The sequence below is a fragment of the Populus alba genome, chromosome 11 (assembly GCF_005239225.2).
Source record: "Populus alba chromosome 11, ASM523922v2, whole genome shotgun sequence".
Classification (NCBI taxonomy): Eukaryota; Viridiplantae; Streptophyta; class Magnoliopsida; order Malpighiales; family Salicaceae; genus Populus; species Populus alba.
Window position 1 is genome coordinate 17,570,973 of NC_133294.1, and position 22,815 is coordinate 17,593,787.

Below are 22,815 nucleotides of genomic sequence, written 5' to 3' on the forward strand. Positions count from 1 at the left end.
ATTTCACTAAAAGGCTGGATAAAGTGGTTTCTGAGCTTGAAAAAACAAGGGCTAACAATATAGTGTTACTATAAACAAAGAACATAAAAAGAAGAAGAGCAGAGAATTTGGTATCAGCCAAAAAAAAATTTGTGCATCTCTATCTCCAAGTGATGTTTAGCTGCAAAAGCGGCACAAGGTTCTAATGCGAAAACTGTGCACCGAGAAGGGTAATTATCCTGACCACTGACACGTAAAATATACAAATTCACCTTTCCAGATTTAATATATGGTAAACTACCATGATTTCTGGGTTTGTTTATTCAACAAAACAGGTTAATGAAAGATGATATGAAGGCAAATTTTCCAACACTGCCAAAATGGGGTTAACAAAGTATACACTATAATTCTGCCAAATGGATACCTTGCGACCTCTTGATAGGTGCTCAAATGCCACTGGAATCCCTTCCAAAGATGAAACGCCTTGTCCAATCTGAAATCACCAACACCCTAGTACGCCAACTGACTAGCTTGCTGATTGAGGCATAGACCGAAAACATATTATTATATAGCTAGTCAATTTGAAATCTCTAAGAGAGTTTGAAGCCAAGAAGAAGGTCAGTACCTTGCATAAACAGAATACCAAAGCCATTGAGAGCTTTGACCAATTGAAACCCAATCACCAGGAAGCTGTGCTGCTGTTTGTTCTCCTCCCAATGGAGCAAATTGCCCGAAATGCTTGTATCTGAATCAATATACACCATAAAGAAAATGATTGAGATCCTAACTGCTTGCAAGTCTTAGAGTAGAGATCTATATGCTTCAAGTCTGGCATTCAAAAAGTGGTCTGTAACTTGACTCCATAGATGTCCGAGTTAAACAACTAATTCTGAAGAAGATATGCTGGGAGGAAACTATATGTTTTGATTGAAAAAAGATACATCATGGATGGTAGAGGAATGCTAAGCATCAATAAAAAGATCGTGGAATAAATAGATGTCATAACATAATCCTACTATATCAAATTCAAACAAGATTTAAAATGTACCTAAAGGGATGGAAGCGATGACGCCCTTCTTCCCTGAACCTGATAGGACCTTCAGGGTTTTTTTCAGCCTCTTCCATACGGTTGAAGCAATTAGCAAGATAAGTGCCTTGCTGAGCTGCAACCTGAATCCAGACAAATGAAAATAGATAATTAGGAGATATATCCTAGAGAATGAAAATTCACAGAAAGCAGAACCACAAATCAACACAAGACCTGAGCTGTTGCTGGAAGATTCTTCATTTGGGAATCAACTTCTGAAAGGGCTTTCTTAAATTCTTCAATGTTCAGTTCAATTGCTTCTTTTGCAACATCCCCTTTAGCCATCTTCAAGAGATCAACAATGTCACGCATCTTCTTGTTCTTCAAATATAGCTCCACCTGAGGATATCTTTCACAAATGTCTTTAATGACTTCTCGAAATTCTTTTACTGTGAGAGTTCCAGAATTGTCCTTGTCTGCCTTCTTAAATATTGCTGCAATATCTTCCTACAAGCATGGAAGTACAAGAAAGATAACATAAATCAACAAACTAGGTGATTAAATTCTCAATGTAATATTGACATCAAATATTATTTTCACATCAATCAACACTGTTTGTATATTTGGTGCATGTCATACATCATCATGCATGGATTATTCATTTAGAAGCTATTAACAGTAGTCATAATAACAAATATATACCAATAATTTTCAGCTACGCCATTACGAGTTACAAATATGATTTCAATGTGCAATGTGTGTTTAAGATGACATGAAGAATTTCAAGTACATACTTGTGCTATGTGCATGAAAAAAAAATACACGAGGTTCGAAAATATGCTTATATTTACATGAGCGAGGAACTGGATTGTCACAATGTATGAAGTTAAGGTTACAACATATGAATTTATAGTAAACCCTAGCCAAACAAAAGGTATTAAAAAATCTCAATAATACTTCTTTACTGTATCTCGAGGGTGTTACCTTGCACCCCCTAACCTATCAATTATCCTTGGCAATGAATTACATCCCAACGCATCAACTTTCTCTATATATGTATTCCATTCAATATGAGCCATATACTACAACAATGTCCACCTTTCAGAACAAAAGAGAGATCATAACTTAAAACTCTACGTTGAGGCATCTTTTATCTAGCACCTGGAGATATTAATCAAGTTCAAACAATGCTTGGACTTAATTGTGATAACATGCTTTATCAACATGTTTGCTGCATTCTTAGAATTATGAACTTTCTCAATCAATAGTTCGCCAAAAGAAACCAATTCCCTGATTATATGAAATCTCACATCTATATGCTTGGTTCTTACACGATACACTTGTTTATTTGCCAATTTAATTACATTTTGATTGTCACAACATAACTAAACCCCACATTTCTAAATACACAGCTCCTTAACCAACACTATAAGCCATAAAGCTTCATTGGTAGCCTTGACCACTACCATATATTCTGACTCAGTAGTAGATAATGCAATTAGAAACTGAACCATGGACCTCCAACAAATAGGCCCCCCACAAGAGTGAATACATAACATGTAGTAATTTTCTTGTTATTTAAGTCATATACATAGTTTGCATCCATATTTCCCATAACTAAAGGATCACTCTACTATTTGCTAAAATGATACCATAGTCTATAGTGCCCCTTAAGTATCTGAAGCTCCACTTGACTACATCTTAATGTTGTTGTCCTGGATTTGTTAGAAACTTGCTTACCACGTTAATTGCTTGTGTCAAATGTGGTCTTGTACAAACCATAAAAGCATCAATCACCCCACTACACTGACACATGTGACCCTTGACATGTCTTGCTCCGCATCATCTGTCTTCAAGCGCTAATCAATAGGTAATCTAAAATGATTCGTCAAAGCTATACTAATTAGTTTTGCATTATCCATATTAAACCTTTCCAACACTTTCTCAACATAGTTACGCTGAGATAACCATAATCTCTAGGAAACTCCATCATGATTTACACGAGTAAATCTAGATTACACTCGCATCTTTTGTAGTCAATCTAGATTATGTAGGAGATTGCTTCAGTCCATAAAGTGATTTCATCAATTTACAAACCAAGTGTTCTTATCTAAGTGCAAAACCTCTCTGGTTATACCATGTAAATTTACTCCTCTAAATCATCACAGACAAAAGTTGTCTTGACATCCATCTACTCCAATTGCATATCAAAATGTGCTACCAAACTAACATTATCCTGACGGAAGTGTATTTGATCATAAGCAAATATATCTTATCATAGTCAACCACTTTTCTCTATAAGTAACCCTTTGCTGCTAGACGAGCTCTAAACTTCTCACCCTCATTTTCTGATGCTGCTTCTTTCTTTTTATACACTCATATACATCTATCACCCTCTTCCTCTCTAGAAGCTCCACTAACTTCCATGTCTGGTTCTTATACAGATACCATATTTTTTCCTCTATAACACCCATCCATCTACTTTTCTCTTAGTTATGTCATGCCTCCTGAAACGTAATAGGATCTCCAATACTAGTATTCCAAATCTTCAAAACCATACCTAATAGGTGGCCTAATAATGTGTCTAAGCTTGTTTGTAGTTACACTATCATGCTTCTGATCTTCTAAACTAGAACTTCCTACATTCTGAGCACTGAATTCTTTATCATGAGTCTCTAGCTCCATTTGCACCTCATGTTTATTGTTGCCGCAATTTTCTAGCACTTGTTTCTTCTCTTCCTGAGTTTGTTATAACAATGTTTTTTCATAAAAAAATTGCATCTTTACTAATCACTATCTTGTTTTCCTTTGGATCCCAGAGCTTAAAGCCTTTCACTCTTTAATACATTGTCTAGACTTTGGATCAAGCTTCAACCTCTCATCACTAGAAACATGCACATAGACTAGACATCCAAACACTCTCAAACCAGAGAAGCCAATTTTATTGTTTGGCAATACCTCTTCCGCTACTTTTCCATCTAGTGATGCCCTAGGTGATCTGTTAATCAAGAAATATATCATCTCTAGTGTCTTTGTCTAAAAGTTATTTACAAACCCTACATTCAGTCTGAGACACCTTACTTTTTTAGTTATTATTCTGTTTATCCTTTCTGCTACATTGTTCTATTGTGGTGTTTTGCGTACTATGAAATGTCTCTTGATCCAATGTTACTCACACAACTCTATAAACTTTGAATCTATGTACTCAATATCATTTTTTAACCCGAGGCATATGATCTTCCTTCTTGTCTAGTTTTCTACTTCAACTTTTCACACCTTGAACTTGAAAAAAATTTCTGACTTGTGTCGTATGAAGTACACCTAATCCTTTCGTGAGTCATCAATACAAAATACATGTCCCTCCCATAATGTTACCCTTACTATACCCTAAACATTTGTATGAATATAATCAAGAATCCCCTTTGTCTTATGTGTGGTTGTCTTAAACTGCACCTTATTCTGTTTTCCAAAAACACAATACTTGCAGAAACCAAGCTTGCATGTTTTGACATTCTTTAATAGATTCTTCTTATGAAGCTTCATCATCCCACACTCACCCATATGACCTAACCGTACATGCCACAAAACTGTGCTATCTGACTTAGATTTTGCGGCTACAACTCCACCTACAACTATGATACCTATCAGTCTATAAATATTTCCTGCTAATTTCTTCCTTTTCATCATTGTCATAATACCTTTATTCACCTTCATTACTCCACTTTCAGACTTGAAACTAAAACCATTACGATCTAAAATGTCCAATAAAATCAAATTCTTAAATATAGTATATATCTAACATCACACAATATTCTAATAACACCATCAAACATTTTAATTTTTATATTTCCCATTATAGCAACTTTGCATGAAGCATCGTTACCCCTCAGAACAGAACCAAAATTAACTAACCTGTAGGTGTCAAACCAATTTTTATTGGGTGTCATGTGATAAGAGCATGTCGAATCTAGTATCCATGAGTGATGAGTCTGTAAGATGATCTGAACTAGATGAAACATAAAACATATCCTTGTCACCACTCTCTAAGTCTTCTTCTTCCATTACATTAACAAACTTTAATAAACCCTTTTTATTCTTTGTATCCCCCTTTTATTTCTTTGGATATTTTTGTTTTATATGCCTATTTTTCCAGCATTTATAACACTATATGTCCTTTATTTTCTTGGATTTAGACCGAGCTTTGTTGCTACTTAATCCGTTCTGGGACTTGTTTCTCTCACGTTCTTGATTACTCCTCATTATAAGCCCTTCACCTTATGAATTCTCATCACTAGTTTTCTTTCTCATATTGAAACATAAGGCACTTGTGATTTTTTTAAATTCAAGAGTTTCTCCCCCACCCCCCACACATAAAAGTTGTAACCAAATTTTCATAAGTAGGAGAAACAAGTAAAGAATTTAGTAAAATCAACGCCTTATCTTCGTCGTTGAACTTCACATCAACTCACCTCAAATCACTTACAATATGGTTGAACAAGTTGATATGTTGATTCAAATTTGTGACCTCTGATATCTTAAGACCATATAATTTCTACTTAAGATAAAGCTTGTTCGTCAACGACTTAGACATATACCGTCTTTCTAATTTCAACCAAATTCTTGTTGGTGATTCCTCATCCATGACATGATACATCACATAATCGACAGACAAAGCCTGATAGTTGCCATAACCCTCATTTCCAGTTCCTTCCGATCTATGTCATACATGCCTTCTAGTTGCTTTCTGTATAACCTTCACCATGCCCTGTTGCACTAACAAATCCTTCACTTCTTTTGCCATAATATGAAATTACCAGATCTATCGAACTTGACCATGTTGAATTTTGCAGAAGAAATCCCTGACATCGTGAACCAAACTCCGATACCAATTATTGTGATACAAGACAATAATGATGAATAGTACAAATAATAATAATAAATGCATATATAACATGGTTTGGTAATGCGGCTACATCCACATAAGCGAGGAGCTGAATTTTCACTATGCATGAAGTTAAGGTTACATCATATGAATTTATAGTAAACTCTAGTCGTATAAGAGGTAATAGATCCAACACTACTCCTTTACAGTGTCGTGGGGCATTGTCCCTACACCTCTAACCTATCAACCGTCCCTAGCCAGCAATAACTAGCTTTCTCTATATACGCGTTTCACTCAATATGAGCCACATACCATAACAATATTAGTTAAAAAAAGAACATTTTTGTTGTTCACTGTAAGAATGAACAATTTTGTATGTGTATTGGTATAAAAGTTATCTACTTAATGTGCAAGAGTCTAATAGAGAGGTAAAAACTTCCTTTTTAGTCTTAATAAAGAGGAACATATAAACTCAACAAAAATATAATAAAACAGGTGATGTGCAATTATAACAGAAAAGTAATGAGAACAATACCATGACTTTGCGCTGGTTAACTGTCGCACAATCACCAAGTGCATATATAGTACTACATCCCTCAACTCGTAACCATTCGTCAGTTGCTAAAGCACGCCTATTACTCTGTGTTCACATGAACAATTATTTTTTTTCAATTAAGAGTGCTCATTTTGAATGAAATCTCACAGAAGATATGTTGGAGACACTGAAATAAATAAATCTGTTTTTATAAGCCAGAAACACACCTGACCAATTTGCTGCATAAAATCCTTTATGACAGGATGAGTTCCATTTCCAGTTGACCAGACGACCATTCCATATGGTATAGTAGTAATTTCACCATCATTCCCTCTTACTTTAGTAGAGATTTCTTTATCAGATACTTTCACAACCATCGACCCTAACTTCACATCAATGCCATCTCTTTGGAACTTCTCTTCCGCAAAAGCTGTGATTCTTTTGTCAAACCTGCATACAAGAACCCCCAACAGCATCAGTTCATCTATTAGAACTCTTCAAGTATATGCAACTGTACGTGATTAATGCATTAAGTCTTGAACCCAATTAACAAGCTTAACATATTAAGTCTTGCCTGCATATGTTGAACAGTTCCTAAAGTCTGGTTTAGATTGCTACTGTAATATTTCTGAACTATTTGCAAATCAAAAATCAACTTAATCAAAGTGAACTGCAGGACATCTTAATTATATTTAACAAATACTAGCGTTCATTCCATCTAAAGTTAATACCAGAAACCAAACCAGTGAGGTATCAATCATCATGAGCAGAAGGCAGGTACTTACACGTTCAAAATATGATCTGATGCTTCAAGTAGTGTTATTTTTACAAAATCTTTGGCTGCTGGATACAGTTTGACTAAATCCTCATTGACAAAATCATGAAGCTCTGCAGCAAACTCCACTCCTGTTGGTCCACCACCAACAACTACAAAATGAAGCATTCTCTTCCTTTCTTCATCACTAAAAGTCGGCAAGCTTGCCTTCTCAAATGAGTTGATAACAGATTGACGGATCTGCTGAGCATCTTCAACTTCCTGCAGAAGAAATCCATTTCCTTGTACAATTTAACCGTGCATGTGCATCAAGCAACTCAATTCCGGATTTCCTATCTCTCCAAAATTTTCCAGACAATTAAATTGATAAGGATAGCATGCACTGAAATTCTGAGGAGGTTACCTTTAGGAAATTGCAGTTCTCAACTACACCAGGTGTGTTGAATGTGTTCGGACGGGCTCCCATGGCTATAATAAGATAGTCATAATCCACAACAAATTCTTCTTTTCCATTCTTACTGGATTCTGAATTAGGTCGACAATGAACTTTCTTATTTTCTGCTTCAATCTTGAAACATTCAGCTTCCCAGAAACTAATGTCAATACTTTTCTGCGAGAGGAAGAAACAAACAAGGGCTGGTTACTGCATTAGCTCATATCTAAAATCTATTCTTTCTAAAGTGAAGTTCTATGCACAATCACCTACATAAATCCTATACATCATATGACCCACACATGATGAACAGACAAGATTTATTTATTCACAAGACTGCCCAAAGTCAAAGCTCATGATTCTGAACACTCCATTTCTCATTACCTTCTTGACAATGCTACGAATTGGTTCGACAATGCTGCGAGCCTCCACCGTACCACATGTAACACTTGGTAACAAAGGAGTGAATGCAAAGTAGTTGCGAGGCGATATCACCTGAACATCATATGAGGGATTGTTAAGTTTCTTCAAGAAACTGGTTCCTGCCCAACCAGTTCCAAGCACCACCACCTTCTTTTTCTTGATCTCCTCCAAAACTGGTGGTGCACCACCTGTTCCATTTGCATCTGCGTAAGCTACATAGCATCCACCACTGCAATTCAATCAATCACATGATAAATAACAATCACCAAGAAACTCTGATTAAATAAAAAAATATTAACTGAAATACTAAAATCTAAAATTAAAAAAAAAAAACCCGATAATTCTAACAACAACAACAAACAAGAACATGATCAAATACCATTAACGAGCACTATTTTTAATGGAAAAAAAATATTAAGATATTACTATTTATACTGCTTCATTATTAGAACAGAGGAAAACAGAGTCGATCTCTATTGTAGCCAGCAGCAATAATAGAGTTAAACTGAATTATCTAATTCTAGAAACATCCAACAAAATTGGAAGCAAAAAAAGAACACATCTAACCGCAACAAAAACGTGATCTAATAATGCTAATCGCAGAATTACCAAACTACTAATCACCTAATTAACACACACAAACAACCAACCGTAAAAACAAAACTTCATCTCCTCCATTCACACACTCAGCAATCAATCAAGAAAAAAATAAATTAAATAAATTAAAAATTTCCAAAAATAGGAAGAAAAAAGTATCGTTCAAACATAATTAATCGAGCTGAAGAAGAGAAATTTGGAGCGAGGAATATTACCTGATGGTGCAAACGACAGCGAGTTTAGCGAGAGAAGGATAGTCATCGAAACATCTAGAAGCTCTCTTAAACAAACTCAAACTGTTCATTTTCACCGACTTTAGGTTCTCTAAATTTGTGAAGACCAAACAGTGTCGGCGCTTTTTAATTACAGGTAAACAGAGAAAGTCTTTCAAAAGGATTTAGAGAGAGTGTGAGAGAGAGATGCAGTGTTGGTAGCTTGAAGAGGAAGAAATGTAAAGAGCCCGAGAAGGCAGTAGAGGACAGGAGAGGAGATGGAAGCGTTACAGTTTGCGTTGTCTGTAAGTTGGTGGCGAGATGTTTCTTTTCGGGGTTTTTTTTTCCGGTGGATTGTCATGAAGGGGAAGGAAAAGGCGGCACGTGCTTGGCGGTAGCGACTGACTTGAAATTTGTTGTTTTTAGTTAAGCAGCTGGACACGTGGCGATTTGGTGGAGCGGCGGCTGTGTTCTTTTAAGGGGGTGTTTGGATTTCGTTAATTGTTGATTTTTAAAGTGATTTTAAAGTGTTTTTATTTGGAAACATATCAAAAATATATATATTTTAAAATTTTTTTAAAATTTTTTTTAATATTATTATATCAAAATTATTTAAAAATATTAAAAAATTTTTAATTTGAAACAAATAAAAAATTTTAATTTTTTTCAAAAGCATTTTTGAAACATAAAAACAAATTTGCATTAAAAAACACTTTAAAATAATACTTTTTTATTTTTAAAAACTATTTTTATATCAATATATCAAAATAATATAAAACATAAAAAAATAATTAATCTTAAGCAAGTAAATAAATAACTTTTTTGTGAAACATTGTGTTTCCCAAATGATGCCTTAGATAATGTTTGTAATTATAGTAGTTGTTATTTTTTAAGGTAATTATTTTTTAAAATCTATCAAAATAATATATTTTTTTATTTTTTAAAATTTATTTTTGATATTAACATATTAAAATTTTCTAAAATCATAAAAAAATAATTTAAAAAACACTCAAAAAATCTATTTTTTTAAAAAGCACTTTTATTATTGTGTTTGGTTTGGTTTGATCAATGGTGTAGAAACGAATTCGTCTGTTGGACCATGTCTACACACCTTGATTCTAAAAATTATTTTATAATTTTTATAATCAAGGCAGGATCATCACATGGTGTTTTGAAGGCTATTGGAGCGCTCAAATCTCACGCGAACTTGCGATTTTTTTTTTTTGATAACCCGGGGTATCCGGGTCAGCTTACGCGCACCACGACTAATTCTCGGGTCCACTGAACATCCTGCAAGCTCAGTAGACAGGTAAGACACCGCAGGGGTGACAGGCTGGTACTCTTAAGGATCGAACTCGGGACGGGCGAACTTGCGATTTCTTAAAGTGAGGAGTGGTTGGCCATTATATTCTAGAAGAATTAATGCTCCTTGGTTGTTTTTCTTATTGATTTTGAGACTAGGAAAACAAAAATATTTTGGCCATAATATATATTCTATTAAATAAAAGAAAAGAAAGATAGATCAACTCCATTTGAGTGTTGGATTAATGAAATAGAAGGACTTGCTATTTATAAAGTAATAAGACCGTAATTATTTAAAAAGTCAAGATATAATTTTTTTATATAAAAATATAATTCAATAATTAATTGAAAAACATGAAAATAAACTTGTTGCATTCATAAATATTATATTTCAAATAAATTATGAAGTTGATTGCGTAAATTATAATGATACAAAAAAAAAGAAATAAATAAAGAAATAAATCTAAAAGAGACATCATAGCTCCAATTACAATATTATTAATATTAGAAAAAATATCTCAATCAGATAAATTTAACAGTATAAAATAAAAAAATAACTAATAATTACTGGAATGTGTAACGCTTGCCAAAAAAAATAATAAGTGACTTAATTGTTTTTAACAGCAAGTTTGGTCCATTTTAATTATTATTGATATATTTTTTTTGATATCATTAAATTTATTTTATCAGTCGTTTCTAATAACATCAATAATATTGTAATCGAAATTTTAATATCTTTATAAGATTTCTATTTTTTTTTATTATTCTCTTTATCTTCTCTCTCCTATTGGAGGTGAAGTCCGGCTACGATAGAATATCTGGCATGGATCATCAGAGGTGGAGTCTTGCCGTTGAATATCAGAAAAGATAACTTGTCAATTAGAAAGGCAGTGCTTGTGTTTCAAAGCTAAAATTCAGGGGTATTTAAAAATGTAATAATAATTATAATTTAAAGTATTTTTTAAATATATTAAAATAATATTAATTTTTTAAAAATTATTTTTTATATCAATACATCAAAATAATTTAAAAAAAATAAATTAATTAATTTTTTAAAAAATATTATTTTAACTGTGTTATAAACAACTTTTTAGTAACCAGTTATTTCATATATTGGAATTGCGCCACCTCTCAAATGGGGCTGAAATCGCCTAAAGAATTTGATTCTCCACAACCTCCTGCACAAAGCAAGAGGCTACATACAATTAATATTAATTTTATATATCATATGTTTTTATAATTGTTACATATCATTGAAGTAGTAAATAATGTCACATATCATTTACTCACAGAAAGCAATATCTTGATGATATAAATATTCATCCCTGAATATTTATTCCTTGTATTTTTTTACTAATAATCATTAATTGAAAGTTTATGTTCCTTATATTTTATTGTACATACAATTAATTTTCTGAGTATTTTCTTTTCAATTGAGGTTTTGCATTTAAAATTATAAACTCTGTCAATATCAATTAAATAATTTGAATTAACTAATTGAACAGATAAGAATTGAGTAGTTTGAAACGAATATAACTGTTTAAAAAATAAAACTATTTTTTACTAAAATTATCATATATTTATGTTTAAAATTTTCTATCTTTTTAAAAACATTTTATAATCTCAACTTCAAAAGATTGAGACAAAAAAAAAAATTAAAAATATTCTCATAATAATGTCATTTTGGATAAAAAAAATTAAGAAAATATAAAACAATGTTTTTTTTTAAATTAAATCTTTTGTTTTTGTTAGTATTTTAATAGCTATTGCAGTTCTAAAAATATAATATTCATATAATATGTGTTTTCTGATCACAACATACATTGTATTTAGAAAAATAAAACAAATTCAGCCGCATTATTTACAAATAGCCTAGTAGCCCAAAATAGCCTAATTCAGTACTATTTTAGCAGGAATACTATTTTGTCAGATACAAGTATTGAGTTCAGATTCCACCTGGAGCCATGTTTTGTCAGAGATTGTTTTCTTTGACTTTTCCATGTTTGGTTATTCTTTAAAAATTGATTAGCAAAAATTAATTACCTTTTGTTTTAGCATTAGAAGAAGAAAAGTATTTTCTCTTTAAAACAACTTTTCATGAGAGCTCAATAGTTAAATTAATATAACACTTCATTATTTTTATATACTTGAGCATTAATATATTAGCCAACAAATATTTTAAATAAATAATATTATTTGTAAAATAATAAATTACTAATATATATATATATATATATCAATGCATATGATTTATTATTAAAAATGTTTAAATTTATATAATATTGCTAGAAAATATAAGGAATATGTCACATGACATGTTTTAAAATATTCAATAATCATACAAATTAGATCTTATAAATTCTATAATAAAAATAGAATAGCATAGAAAAGAAACAATTTAAACCAAACATCATAACATGGTTGATAGTAATATTTTAAAATAATAAATACCTTAAAATGTTGTTTTTCAATGAAAAATCCAAACATATATATAAAAAATGATTTTCAAATGATTTTTTAATAATACAAGAAAACGTTGAAATTTAATCCGTTATATCATAAATCATTTTCCATACAAGAATTGAATCAAATAAACGGGGCCAATGGCTATCTTGTATAAACAGGGCCCAATTAGTTTCAATTCCATTATTGACATCAATGCTGCACAAATCAGAAACATTTATTCAAATCAACGGATTTCTTCTAGATAATCAAAAGAAAACCAAACAAGAAAACAAAAATCAAGGCAAACAAACTACAAAACATGAATATGTAATTACTCTACGATGAAGTTGTCAAAATTTTAGATTGAATTTGAACTTTTTGTAGCTATGTCTTAAATTGAAGTGTTGGAGGTAGAATGTGAGCTTTGTCTATGGACCTTGTAATCACTGCAAATGTTACTAAATTACAAGAGGGAATAAAAACAATGGAAGATTTTGAGAGTGAATATTGTATATGATTTTATTGTAGTATTATCATTGAATTGCCAAATGAATTTGTTTGCATGTACATAGGGGTATTTATACATCTTTCTCGGTCATGTGAGTTTACCTCATGAAGAATAAAATAATAATGAAGAATAATTATTTTTCCTTTCAGATAATTTAAAAAAATGAGTTATTGGTTGTTGTATTGTTAATGGGAATGGTTAACGCTTGAAGGTGATTGACGTGAAAAGTAAGCACCCTCTAATGATAAAATTTGCAAGTGAAGATTCAATTTTAAAATGATTAGAATATAATTTGAAGTCAGTGTTGGAGAGCCATGGTCCCTTGAGCTGAGCTAGGACATGGTTAACAATTCTTGAGGCAAGTTTGCATGAGGCTCACTTAGGTGAATAAACTCAATCGAATCGGAAAATAAATCTAGTTATGCTGGTCCAACCAAACTTGTCTACATCTTTTTTTCTTCTTCATCACTCTATAATTCTCATTACATTAAATCAAACAAGATCAATAAATAAGTACCATACCAATTAGCTTCACATAGACATAAGTTGGTCACAAAATCGGTAGACTATCCCCACCATTTGTATGCCATCTCTCTCTATCATTCCCATGTTCATCCATTATTCATTATTCAACTTTGTGTGGTTCATCATACCTTCTATCAAAGTGCACTTTTGGACCCAAAAACCTTTCCCACTCTCACAAAATATTTAATGACCCTTTTCCAAAGGAAATCCATGTGGTGCTATATTAGTCGATAGTCATCTATGTCAACTCAAATAAATCCTTGGATTTAGTGATTGATTAACCGCACAAATATCCAAAAAAAAAAAAGACTCCAAACCCGAAAAAGTTGCCTCTCATTGTCACCTTCAATTAATCCAAATTGAAAGAAACTAACCCTCTAATTATCTACTTAAATACCCTTTAAGCACTAATTAATCACACTTCACCGGGAAACATCTTGTCGTTTTTGGCCGGAGATATGTCAATCTCTATCAAATTATCCTCTTCCACATGAAAATCCAAACCCGCATCCAAATCCGGACCCGTATCCTTCTTATTATCACTATCAAGAGCTATCTCTATCAATAACCCTTCTCTATCTTCCTCTTCCCATTTGAAGCAAAACCTCTCCAGCGAGTCCCACTCTCCGGCAACTGAAAACCCACCTTCAGAATCCGAATCCGAATCCGAATCCGTTTCCGGATAACACATAGCCAAAAACGGATACCTTCCCAAACCACCAAACCGGGTCGGATCCTGACCTGCATCCTTCTCATTTGGATCCTCCCCTTCTTCTCCTTCATATTCCTCATTTATAACCTTCAATGGAGCTCTAACATCCCATTCAACAAACGACACTTCAAAATCCAGGTTCGGATCCGGGTCAAAGCGACCCTTTCCAGCACTTTGGGAAGCAACCCATTTGTCTACATGAGTAAAAAAGCTAGAACTTGAAGCTTCACCAAAATGGGTGCCTTTGTCTTGCTTGATTTGAATGGCTTTATCGCTTTCTGTGACTGAAAGTTGATGTCTTTGAATTGCACCAAGACGTAAAACAAAGAGCAAGAGAGTTAAAGTAATAGTCAGAATTGGAGAGATTGAGAGTTTAAGTGCTTGAGGAAAGTATAAGAGAATTAGAGTGTAGAGAGTGATAAAGCAAGAGAAGAGAGGATTAAAAGAAAGATTAATGGAAGTCATGATTTCAATGATGAGAAATGAGATGGTATTTGAATTCAATTCCCATGAAGGTTTTCATTTTCTTCCATAAAGAAGGAAGAAAAGTAGATAATTTGGATTAGTTATGGCTAGGAGTTGAGATTTTGGACAAGAATTTAAAACCCATTTGAGAGTCAACGAATTTTACAAGACATGCAAGAGAAAGAAAGAGAGAGAAGTTGGGTTTAAATGAGTTGCTTTGTGGGGTTTATAGGCTTGAGAGGGGGGGATGCGTAAGAGAGGGGCATGGCATATATTAAAGGGGATTCCATCTTCCATGGTGAATTTGATCCCTTTACTCTAATGTTTGTTCATTTTGATCCCTTGACTTTTATTTCTATTTTGTAATCCTTAAGCAAATAATCAAAGTAATTAAATTACACAATTAAGTGTCAAATTAAGAGTTTTCAAAATCAAGGCTATTTAATAGTAAAATTTAAGGATAAGATTAAGAGTAGAGAGATTTAAGAGATAACTAATCCATATCAAAAGATTATAAAACTATTTTATTGTTTAATTATTGCGATGATTTTTAATATAATACCTCACCATTAAAAATATATAAAAAAGTAAAACTCTCCTTGTATTGTTGCATTCTTGGATTTTCTACTTTTCAATTGATCTTACTTCTAGTTTTTTAAGCTATACCTCACCATTAAAAGTATATAAAAAAGTAAAACCTCTCCTTGTATTGTTGCATTCTTGGATTTTCTACTTTTCAATTGATCTTGACTCTAGGTTTTTTAAGCACACTTTTCAAGAGATTGAAGATCAAACTCAACTGGATTTTATGGATTACCTTGTTTCTATGATTGCTGGATTAGTTCTTAATTCATGAACCAAAACCCTCCCCACCTTTCATTCTCACTTCAAGGTAACGCTTCATTTATCAGATTTTTTTTTAGAAGAGAGAAAATTGACTTGGAAATAAATGCCTTTTGATATACCACTATAAGTTCTTGGTTGAGTGCAAAAGGTCTAACAATGACACGAGGAAACATAAAGGTCGATTGGTCATTGTGTGCTAGTAAGTAAAACACATAAATGGACATTTGGGACAATGTTGTCTGAAAAACGTTTCTGTGATGGTGGGCATTTACGGCCCATTTGAAAATCTTGTCCAACTTGTATTTTTAAAAATTTTAATTTTTTATTTAAAATTAATATATTTTAGTATTTTTAAATTATTTTGATGCATTAATATCAAAAATAAATTTTAAAAATTAAAAAAAATCATCTTAATATATTTTTTAAATAAAAAATACTTTAAACTGTAATTATTATCAAAAAGCTCAAATAGAGCCTAAACTATTTTCAAGGGTATAATTATCTTTGAGAGAATAACTTCTTCCTTTTTCTACCACCATTCACCATGAACAAAATTGTTTCCTAGGTCATGATCTTTCTTTCTTTCTTTCTTCCATGGCCATGGAGGTATCAATCTCCTTTTTCTGTGTGAGATGGCATTTGTCTAGTAATGATGGTAAAATTTCTTTTCCTTTTGCCACTGTAGACAAGAGGAAGACAAGAGGCAGGGGACTTTTCAAGCGTGGACATCCCTGTTCTCCCTCAATGAATTGTCTGAATTGTCTATGCATGGTTTTTTCAATCGAACAGTCCAAGAGAAGTTGTCTCTGTTTCCTTGGAGGTGAAGCTTTCAAAACAATTCTTCAATTTTGGCTGTAAAGTGGCTCATAATTGGCTATATATAGTTATATAGCATGTCAAGCTTGTTTGATAACGTGATTATAATTATTTTTAAAATAATTTTTCGTGTTAAAATATATATTAATGATGTTTTTTTATTTTTAAAAAATTATTTTTGACATCAACATATCAAAACAATTTGAAAAAATTAAAAATATATTAATTTAAAGTTAAAAAAAAATTAAATTTTTTTAATAATTTTTTAAAAATAAAAAAACAAATAAAATAATAATTTTTTTTTAAATAATTAAGCGACCATAGAAAAGCGATTTGACCACCAACACGAATCGCATGATGAAAAATCATGCGATTTTATGGTCTAGTGGTCCACATGCAATATCTAAAGCTTATAATATTTGGGTATTCTATCCATAAGAAGAAAACGTTGCAGGAATGAAGGGAGAGGGTAGGCAAATTAACAGAAAAGAAAAGCTATGCCACAAATCTAGCTAGAGGGGTTAGAAAATCTCACATTAAATACATGTTTGACATTGCGATAATTTTTACAGTTATATATTATTTAAAAAATTATAGATTATAGTTTTTTCTTATTCGATGAGAGTTTTTAGTGAGATTCTTGTAAAATTATTGTGTGTATTAATTAATTAAGTACTTTAAAAAATATAATTTTAATTATTAGAGAATAATATAAATTATATATTGAGATTTTATCTAATAGTTTAAACTTTTGGATCAAGATGGTTTTTTAACATGATATCAAAGCTTTGATGACCAAGTAGTCACGAGTTATAATCTTATTATTCTCATTTATATAATAAAAATTAAACATAAAGTAATGTGGGTCTGTACAAGTTTCAAGCTTAAAATGCTTTTACTTAAGGGGATATGTAAAAGAATAATATAAATCATATTTTGAAATCTTACCTAATAGCTTAAACTTTTAGATTCGATTACACTATTATCCCAGACTAGCTAGCTCTATGTCGGAAGAAAATGCAATTGAAGCAACATGGATGTGTTATAGCACCATATTTTCACTTATCATGCACATGGTGATCTCCATTAAAGGTAAGATGTCCCCATCAAGAAAAGCATTGATCAATGAAAAGCTGCTCGAAGAAAGAGTAAACTAGAAAAGAAAAAAGAAGCAAAATGCGAAGCTTTTAGGTTCAGCAAGCCTCCTTGGTTTGGTCTGCTACTGAAACGAATAGAACACAGTCTCTCTCTCTCTCTCTCTCTCTTCTATCACATTTGTAGGTGGCATTCGGTCCACTTACTTAAAACCCTAACTTGACTTCCAAGAAAATAATGGAAAGAAATGATTGCAACTTGAAAGAACATCGAGGGTTTATGGTGGGGTTCAAAGCATGGATTGGCGACAAGGAATATGCAGCTTTAGAGATGATTATCACATGGTCTGGTGCAAAACATATGGGACCTCAACCTTTCCTTCCAGCACTCTCTGGTCTTTAAGTGTGGAAGTGTGATCTCCAAAGTCTTGAGAAATGACGACAAGCCTATACAGTGACCATTAATATCTCGGAGGAGGAGCTAGGGTTATATCTTAAAGAATGCTGCACGCCAAAGTCTTGAGAAATGACGGCAAGCCTTCATTTAAGGATTGAGGCAAAGTAGAAACAGAAGCAAAGTAGAAACAGATCCATCATTTAGTGATTGAGGAAGATAGTCGTTGGTACTTAGGTAGCCGAAATTCAATGGCAGAGGAGGTGGGTTGGTGCTTTGGTAGCCATAATTCAATGGCGGAGGAGGTGGCGGCTTGGCATTTTGGTTGCTATAATTCAATGGTGGAGGTGGACTCAATGGCAGAGGAGGTGGAGGTGGATGAGAAATTTTCCTGGATCTGCTACCAACTAAATCAAATGGAAAAACCACCAGGACCTTATATGTATGGCATGAGAATAAATGGATTGAAAAAGATAGTAAGATAATACAATAACCAGGTAAAGCTCCATGATTTTCCAGAGGCGGGCAAGCATATAACTCCATCAAAGGCTGCCGAGAACAGGGCAGAGATTCAGTCTTTAAAGCACACTTCTTTTCTCCAAATTTATCTCTGATTCCCTTCAATCGAGTTCAGCAAAAATGACCTCATAAAATAGTCAAACCTATCAGCCACATTATGCTCAAACAGTGTATAAAAGGGATTCGCGTCATTTATGCTTTCCAGGTGCCTACCTGATCAAAAAGTTCATCTGAGCCAGGACTTGTAGCCTTCTTCAATAAGTAGGAAGGAGGCCATCTTCAGCACTGAACTGCAACTAAACCACGGTAGAACACGGGGAAATAGAGCTGACTCACATTGAAGCTCTTTCACCGGAGAATCCACCGGTTGAAGACCCGCTGGGGCAGCATCAAAACCATTTGCAAATCCCAACCATTTTCAGTTTTGGGAGAGTCCTACAAAAGCCAACGGTTTACTTTCAAGATCAACACAGCACATGATTGTATCTCCAACCCCAAACTTCTCACCATAATCTGTTAATATTCCAGCACTAGAGAATTTCCCTGTGCCTCCAAACCCAAAGCTATGCATAGTCTCCCCTGGGTTTCCCACAGCATCATCTCCCCTCAAAATGCCCGAGCGACAAACATTCTGCTGGTCATGAAGTCTTGAAGACCATCATGTTCAATGTAGAAATCTAAATAAAAGCAACCAAAATCTTATTAACGAATTTGTTATTTTTCTTTCTACAACACTTTCTCTTAATTTCACAGGACAGTAGTCAATATTGTTCTGATATTGCGGGTTGAATAGAATAAAATGATGCTGTGATGATCTTTTAGCTAATTCTTCCTCCAAAATCATCGTATCTTGAATATTTAAGTAACATCTTAATCTTTTAGGGTTTAAGATTCTTTGGCTAAAAAGTTTCCGGTATTATAGACATAAAAATCTTCCCTTTACCCTGCCTCGCAACTCAATCTTTTATGCATGTTTTGCAGAAATTGCCCGTTCCTGGTCATTATGAGAAATCCTTGGCACAATATTCTCTTTTGTCAGCAGACATTTTAGCATCTCAACAGTTTAAACACTTGAAAATTGTTTGAAATCCCACAAAAAGAAGCACTACTATTTTTTTTTTCTTTTTTTTTTTCTTCCAGCACGCATTGTACTTCCATATCAACCTGCTAATGGCTTTCCACGCTGCTTGTTATTGTTGTCTACCTGGAACTTGGAAGATAGCTTGTTGTTGTTGGATTTCAATGCTATATGTTATCCACAAACTGATCCACCACAAAAGCAACCATAGTAGCAATCATTGAATTCAGAAAAAGGATCCAAACATCCCTCAAAATCATCATTGTATATATCATATCTGAAGCAATGAGGATTCTCTTAAAAACTGTAGTATTTCAAGAAAAACTTGTTACCAAGTAAACAAAAAAGTAGATGGCTATGATTATTGCACAAATTTTATCTTGTTACACCTTCAAAGTTCATGCCACAGCCTTAATGTTAAAGTAGCTTATTATGACATGTATAAGTACACACACTGAATTACAGAAATCTGATACTGATCTTTTCATCCTCATTGTGCTCCATAACAAATTTCAATAGCTTGAATTAGAGGCGGAGGCCTTACTAAATCCTACCTACAATTGAAACAAAAACCGAACACATTAGCCATTAGACCGACCAAATCCCACCACAAAAAATTAAAATGAAGGCAACAGAACCCACCACCTTCGTAAATCCCACCACAAAAATTCTCTGCCACAAACTATAAAATAGTAAAATATTCAAGTCCATGGAGAAGGATTAAGGATTGTTCTAGCCACTCTTCGAAAATTCCCATATGAAAAGTTAGCCTTTTTAGTGAAAATATCTGTCTCAACCCCAAACCCCATTTCAACGCGCATAATCCAGAGCCCCAAAGAAAAGGTCAAAAGCCATCACAACTTTCCTCCATTGTGATCCAGGTAAGTGGCAAGTGCCGACAGCGTAAGAGACAAGACAATGAAGACCAAAGCCTGGCATCACAGGAGGATAAGTGTTTTTTGGATTGCTGAAAATAAATGATTACCATGATCCTAACATGGAAATAGCTTAATCATTGAAAACACAGGATACAAGTTGATTCAGTTTCCTATCCCCCTTTCACAGCTGAAATCTATTGCTTCCTTGATTTAAGTTGAGCACAGCTGGCATTGGCATCCACCAAACATTAACCACGCTAGCAAGTCAGAAACTTCCCCACACCAACAGCTGTCCCTGTCTAGATTTCCCCCACAGACTCAAAAGAAACTGTCCCCAACATACTGTCTCCTAAATGCCAGGGGGGTGATCTTCTGCTACATCAATCTCCGCACCTGTCAATGCTAAAGTTATGCTATATTTGCTTTCACGTAACTGCTTTCGATACATTAATGCCAGTTATTACTTATAGGTCTTATGAATACCACACGCTGAAGCAGATCATAAAAACAGTCTCAATTTTGCTCATCCATATAAACAAAGAATTAATGAGGAAATATTCCATCTTTATTTTATTAAAAGATAACAAGGAGGTACGCAAAGGTACACAACAATTCTCATCTTTTATACCGAATAGAAGGGCTAAGATTTCCCCTCAAATAAATACACCAAATTCTCTCCCTAACTTACATGCTGCTAATAAATCAAAGAGATACATAACAGGCCAAATCCTTCAATGAAAGCAGTTGAAGAATCTAAAACGGCCTGTGTCAAAGTGTAACCTGTGAAGATTATTGCCATGTACAGAACCCAAAATGAGATTTGATCAATCCAAATCTCCAAACCCTTTTACTCTTTTATCTACAGCAATAATTTAATCTACTATTTAACTTATATTTACAAAACCCCTGCTTCTCATATCTCTGTTTCCATGAATAGCCCCTTCTTCGGTGATGCAAACAATGCCACCGATACATCAGCGATACTCTTCCGATTTAACTGCGACTTGTAAGACCTTCGCTGCTTTGGCGCATTTGGAGCTTCAATTTCATCTAATCCACTTGGATTCCCAAAATCAATTCGAGTTCGAAAAGCTTGAGTTTTCCTTGGTGTGCTATAGGCAAAATGCCAATCTTTTGCAATCAAAGTCTGTAAACACAAAAGAACCCAAAAATGTTAATCAATATATATAAAAAAACCTAATAGCTAATCAAATCAAGACAAAAAAAAAATCTACATTTAGAACACTTACAGCTTCTCTAATCACTTTAGAGACATGAAAAAGCTGTTTCAAATCATCATGATCCACACCACACAAAACCCTGATCTGCAAAACCCAAAAATAGAAACTTTCAATAACTAAAATTCTAAAACTCTTCAATTTCAAAAACCCAAAACAAAATCACTCAAGTCAAGAACTTTTAAACTAGGATTGTATAAAAGTAGTATCACTCACCAAAATATCTTGAGGCAGGCTTTCAAGATTAGACTTGTCAGGCTTTAAACTGCGAAGCCTCTTCAACGAGGAAATAAAAGTGGAGTCAAGATTCAACAGATCTTCATCGTTAAGAATACTATTACTGCTCAAAACCCTTTTCCTTCCAAATGAATATGACCTAACAAACTTCAAACCTAGCCCCTCTTCTTCTCCACTCACTAAAGCATCACCACTAATCCTCTTTGCCTTCATTGAAATACAATTCTTCCCCAATGCCATCTTTCCGAGATTTTACTTCTTTAAATCACCAAATCTTTTTCACTAAATCTGCAAACAACAAAAATACAATGGTTAGTTTAGGCTTAATTACAAAACCCTTTAACTATAAGGCAAAAGAAATCAAGAAAATATCAAGCAAATCTTGAAAAGATAGAGAGACAAACCTTTTGCTAAGGGATGAAGATGAGATACAAAACCCTAAATCCTCTGGGTGTGAATGATATAGAAAGTGCGGGACTCTTTGTTGGGAAACAAGTTTGGCTTGCCTTACAAAATAAAATGATTAAGCTTTGCTTAGCTTATATAGTCAAAAAGATTCCCTTTTTATTTTCTTTTTTCTTTTAATCGAGGTGTAGCGATGAAAAAAAATATATGTTTAATACAGAGGCGGTTAAGAAATATTTGGAAGTGAGAGTTAAAATTTAATTATTATTATTATTTTTAAATTTTTTTAATGTGCTGTAAAAAAAATTAAAAATTATAAAATATTATTTTAATATCTTTTAAAATAAAAAATATTTTTAAAAAATAATGATTATGATAATCTTAAACAATCTCTAAAGTGATAAAATATAATTTTTGAAAGTCTAAAAACTTTTGGGCATAAGAAATCACCATCGAACTATATTTAATTGTTTTTTTAGTCCCTCCATTG

The 22,815-nt window shown here is 33.1% G+C and overlaps 3 protein-coding genes across 5 annotated transcripts; all 3 read right to left on the reverse strand.

Moving 5' to 3' along the window:
- LOC118031421 (external alternative NAD(P)H-ubiquinone oxidoreductase B2, mitochondrial) lies at positions 1–9,247 on the reverse strand. Of its 3 annotated transcripts, XM_035035835.2 has the most exons (11): positions 8,867–9,247; positions 8,016–8,283; positions 7,602–7,808; positions 7,209–7,459; positions 6,651–6,873; positions 6,424–6,528; positions 1,241–1,513; positions 1,028–1,149; positions 605–724; positions 404–513; positions 1–225 (listed from the first exon to the last, which is right to left on the reverse strand). In XM_035035835.2, exons 1-10 carry the CDS (start codon positions 8,953–8,955, stop codon positions 426–428), a joined length of 1,746 nt encoding a protein of 581 aa, XP_034891726.1. In that variant the 5' UTR covers positions 8,956–9,247; the 3' UTR covers positions 1–225; positions 404–425. The 3 variants fall into 3 exon arrangements, with proteins under 3 accessions (XP_034891726.1, XP_034891725.1, XP_073268406.1); XM_035035834.2 differs by having other exon boundaries at positions 1–513; XM_073412305.1 differs by lacking the exon at positions 6,424–6,528 and having other exon boundaries at positions 1–513.
- Positions 9,248–14,058: 4,811 nt separating this feature from the next.
- Positions 14,059–14,820, reverse strand: LOC118031474 (uncharacterized). The gene has a single exon (XM_035035910.1). It carries the CDS (start codon positions 14,818–14,820, stop codon positions 14,059–14,061), a length of 762 nt encoding a protein of 253 aa, XP_034891801.1.
- Positions 14,821–20,988: 6,168 nt separating this feature from the next.
- Positions 20,989–22,476, reverse strand: LOC118031422 (F-box protein At1g61340). The gene is made up of 4 exons (XM_035035836.2): positions 22,325–22,476; positions 21,900–22,208; positions 21,696–21,770; positions 20,989–21,592 (listed from the first exon to the last, which is right to left on the reverse strand). Exons 2-4 carry the CDS (start codon positions 22,158–22,160, stop codon positions 21,359–21,361), a joined length of 570 nt encoding a protein of 189 aa, XP_034891727.1. The 5' UTR covers positions 22,161–22,208; positions 22,325–22,476; the 3' UTR covers positions 20,989–21,358.
- Positions 22,477–22,815: the final 339 nt, after the last annotated feature.

Coding starts and splice junctions, on each gene's coding strand:
- LOC118031421 (XM_035035835.2), bottom strand. CDS start 8,955: ATGAACAGTTTGAGTTTGTTTAAGAGAGCTTCTAGATGTTTCGATGAC. Junction 6,874..7,208: donor TCAGATCATATTTTGAACGT/GTAAGTACCTGC, acceptor TCTTGTATGCAG/GTTTGACAAAAGAATCACAG. Junction 514..604: donor TGGTATTCTGTTTATGCAAG/GTACTGACCTTC, acceptor TGCCTCAATCAG/CAAGCTAGTCAGTTGGCGTA.
- LOC118031474 (XM_035035910.1), bottom strand. CDS start 14,820: ATGACTTCCATTAATCTTTCTTTTAATCCTCTCTTCTCTTGCTTTATC.
- LOC118031422 (XM_035035836.2), bottom strand. CDS start 22,160: ATGGCATTGGGGAAGAATTGTATTTCAATGAAGGCAAAGAGGATTAGT. Junction 21,771..21,899: donor GCCTGCCTCAAGATATTTTG/GTGAGTGATACT, acceptor TGGGTTTTGCAG/ATCAGGGTTTTGTGTGGTGT. Junction 21,593..21,695: donor CTAAAGTGATTAGAGAAGCT/GTAAGTGTTCTA, acceptor TTGTGTTTACAG/ACTTTGATTGCAAAAGATTG.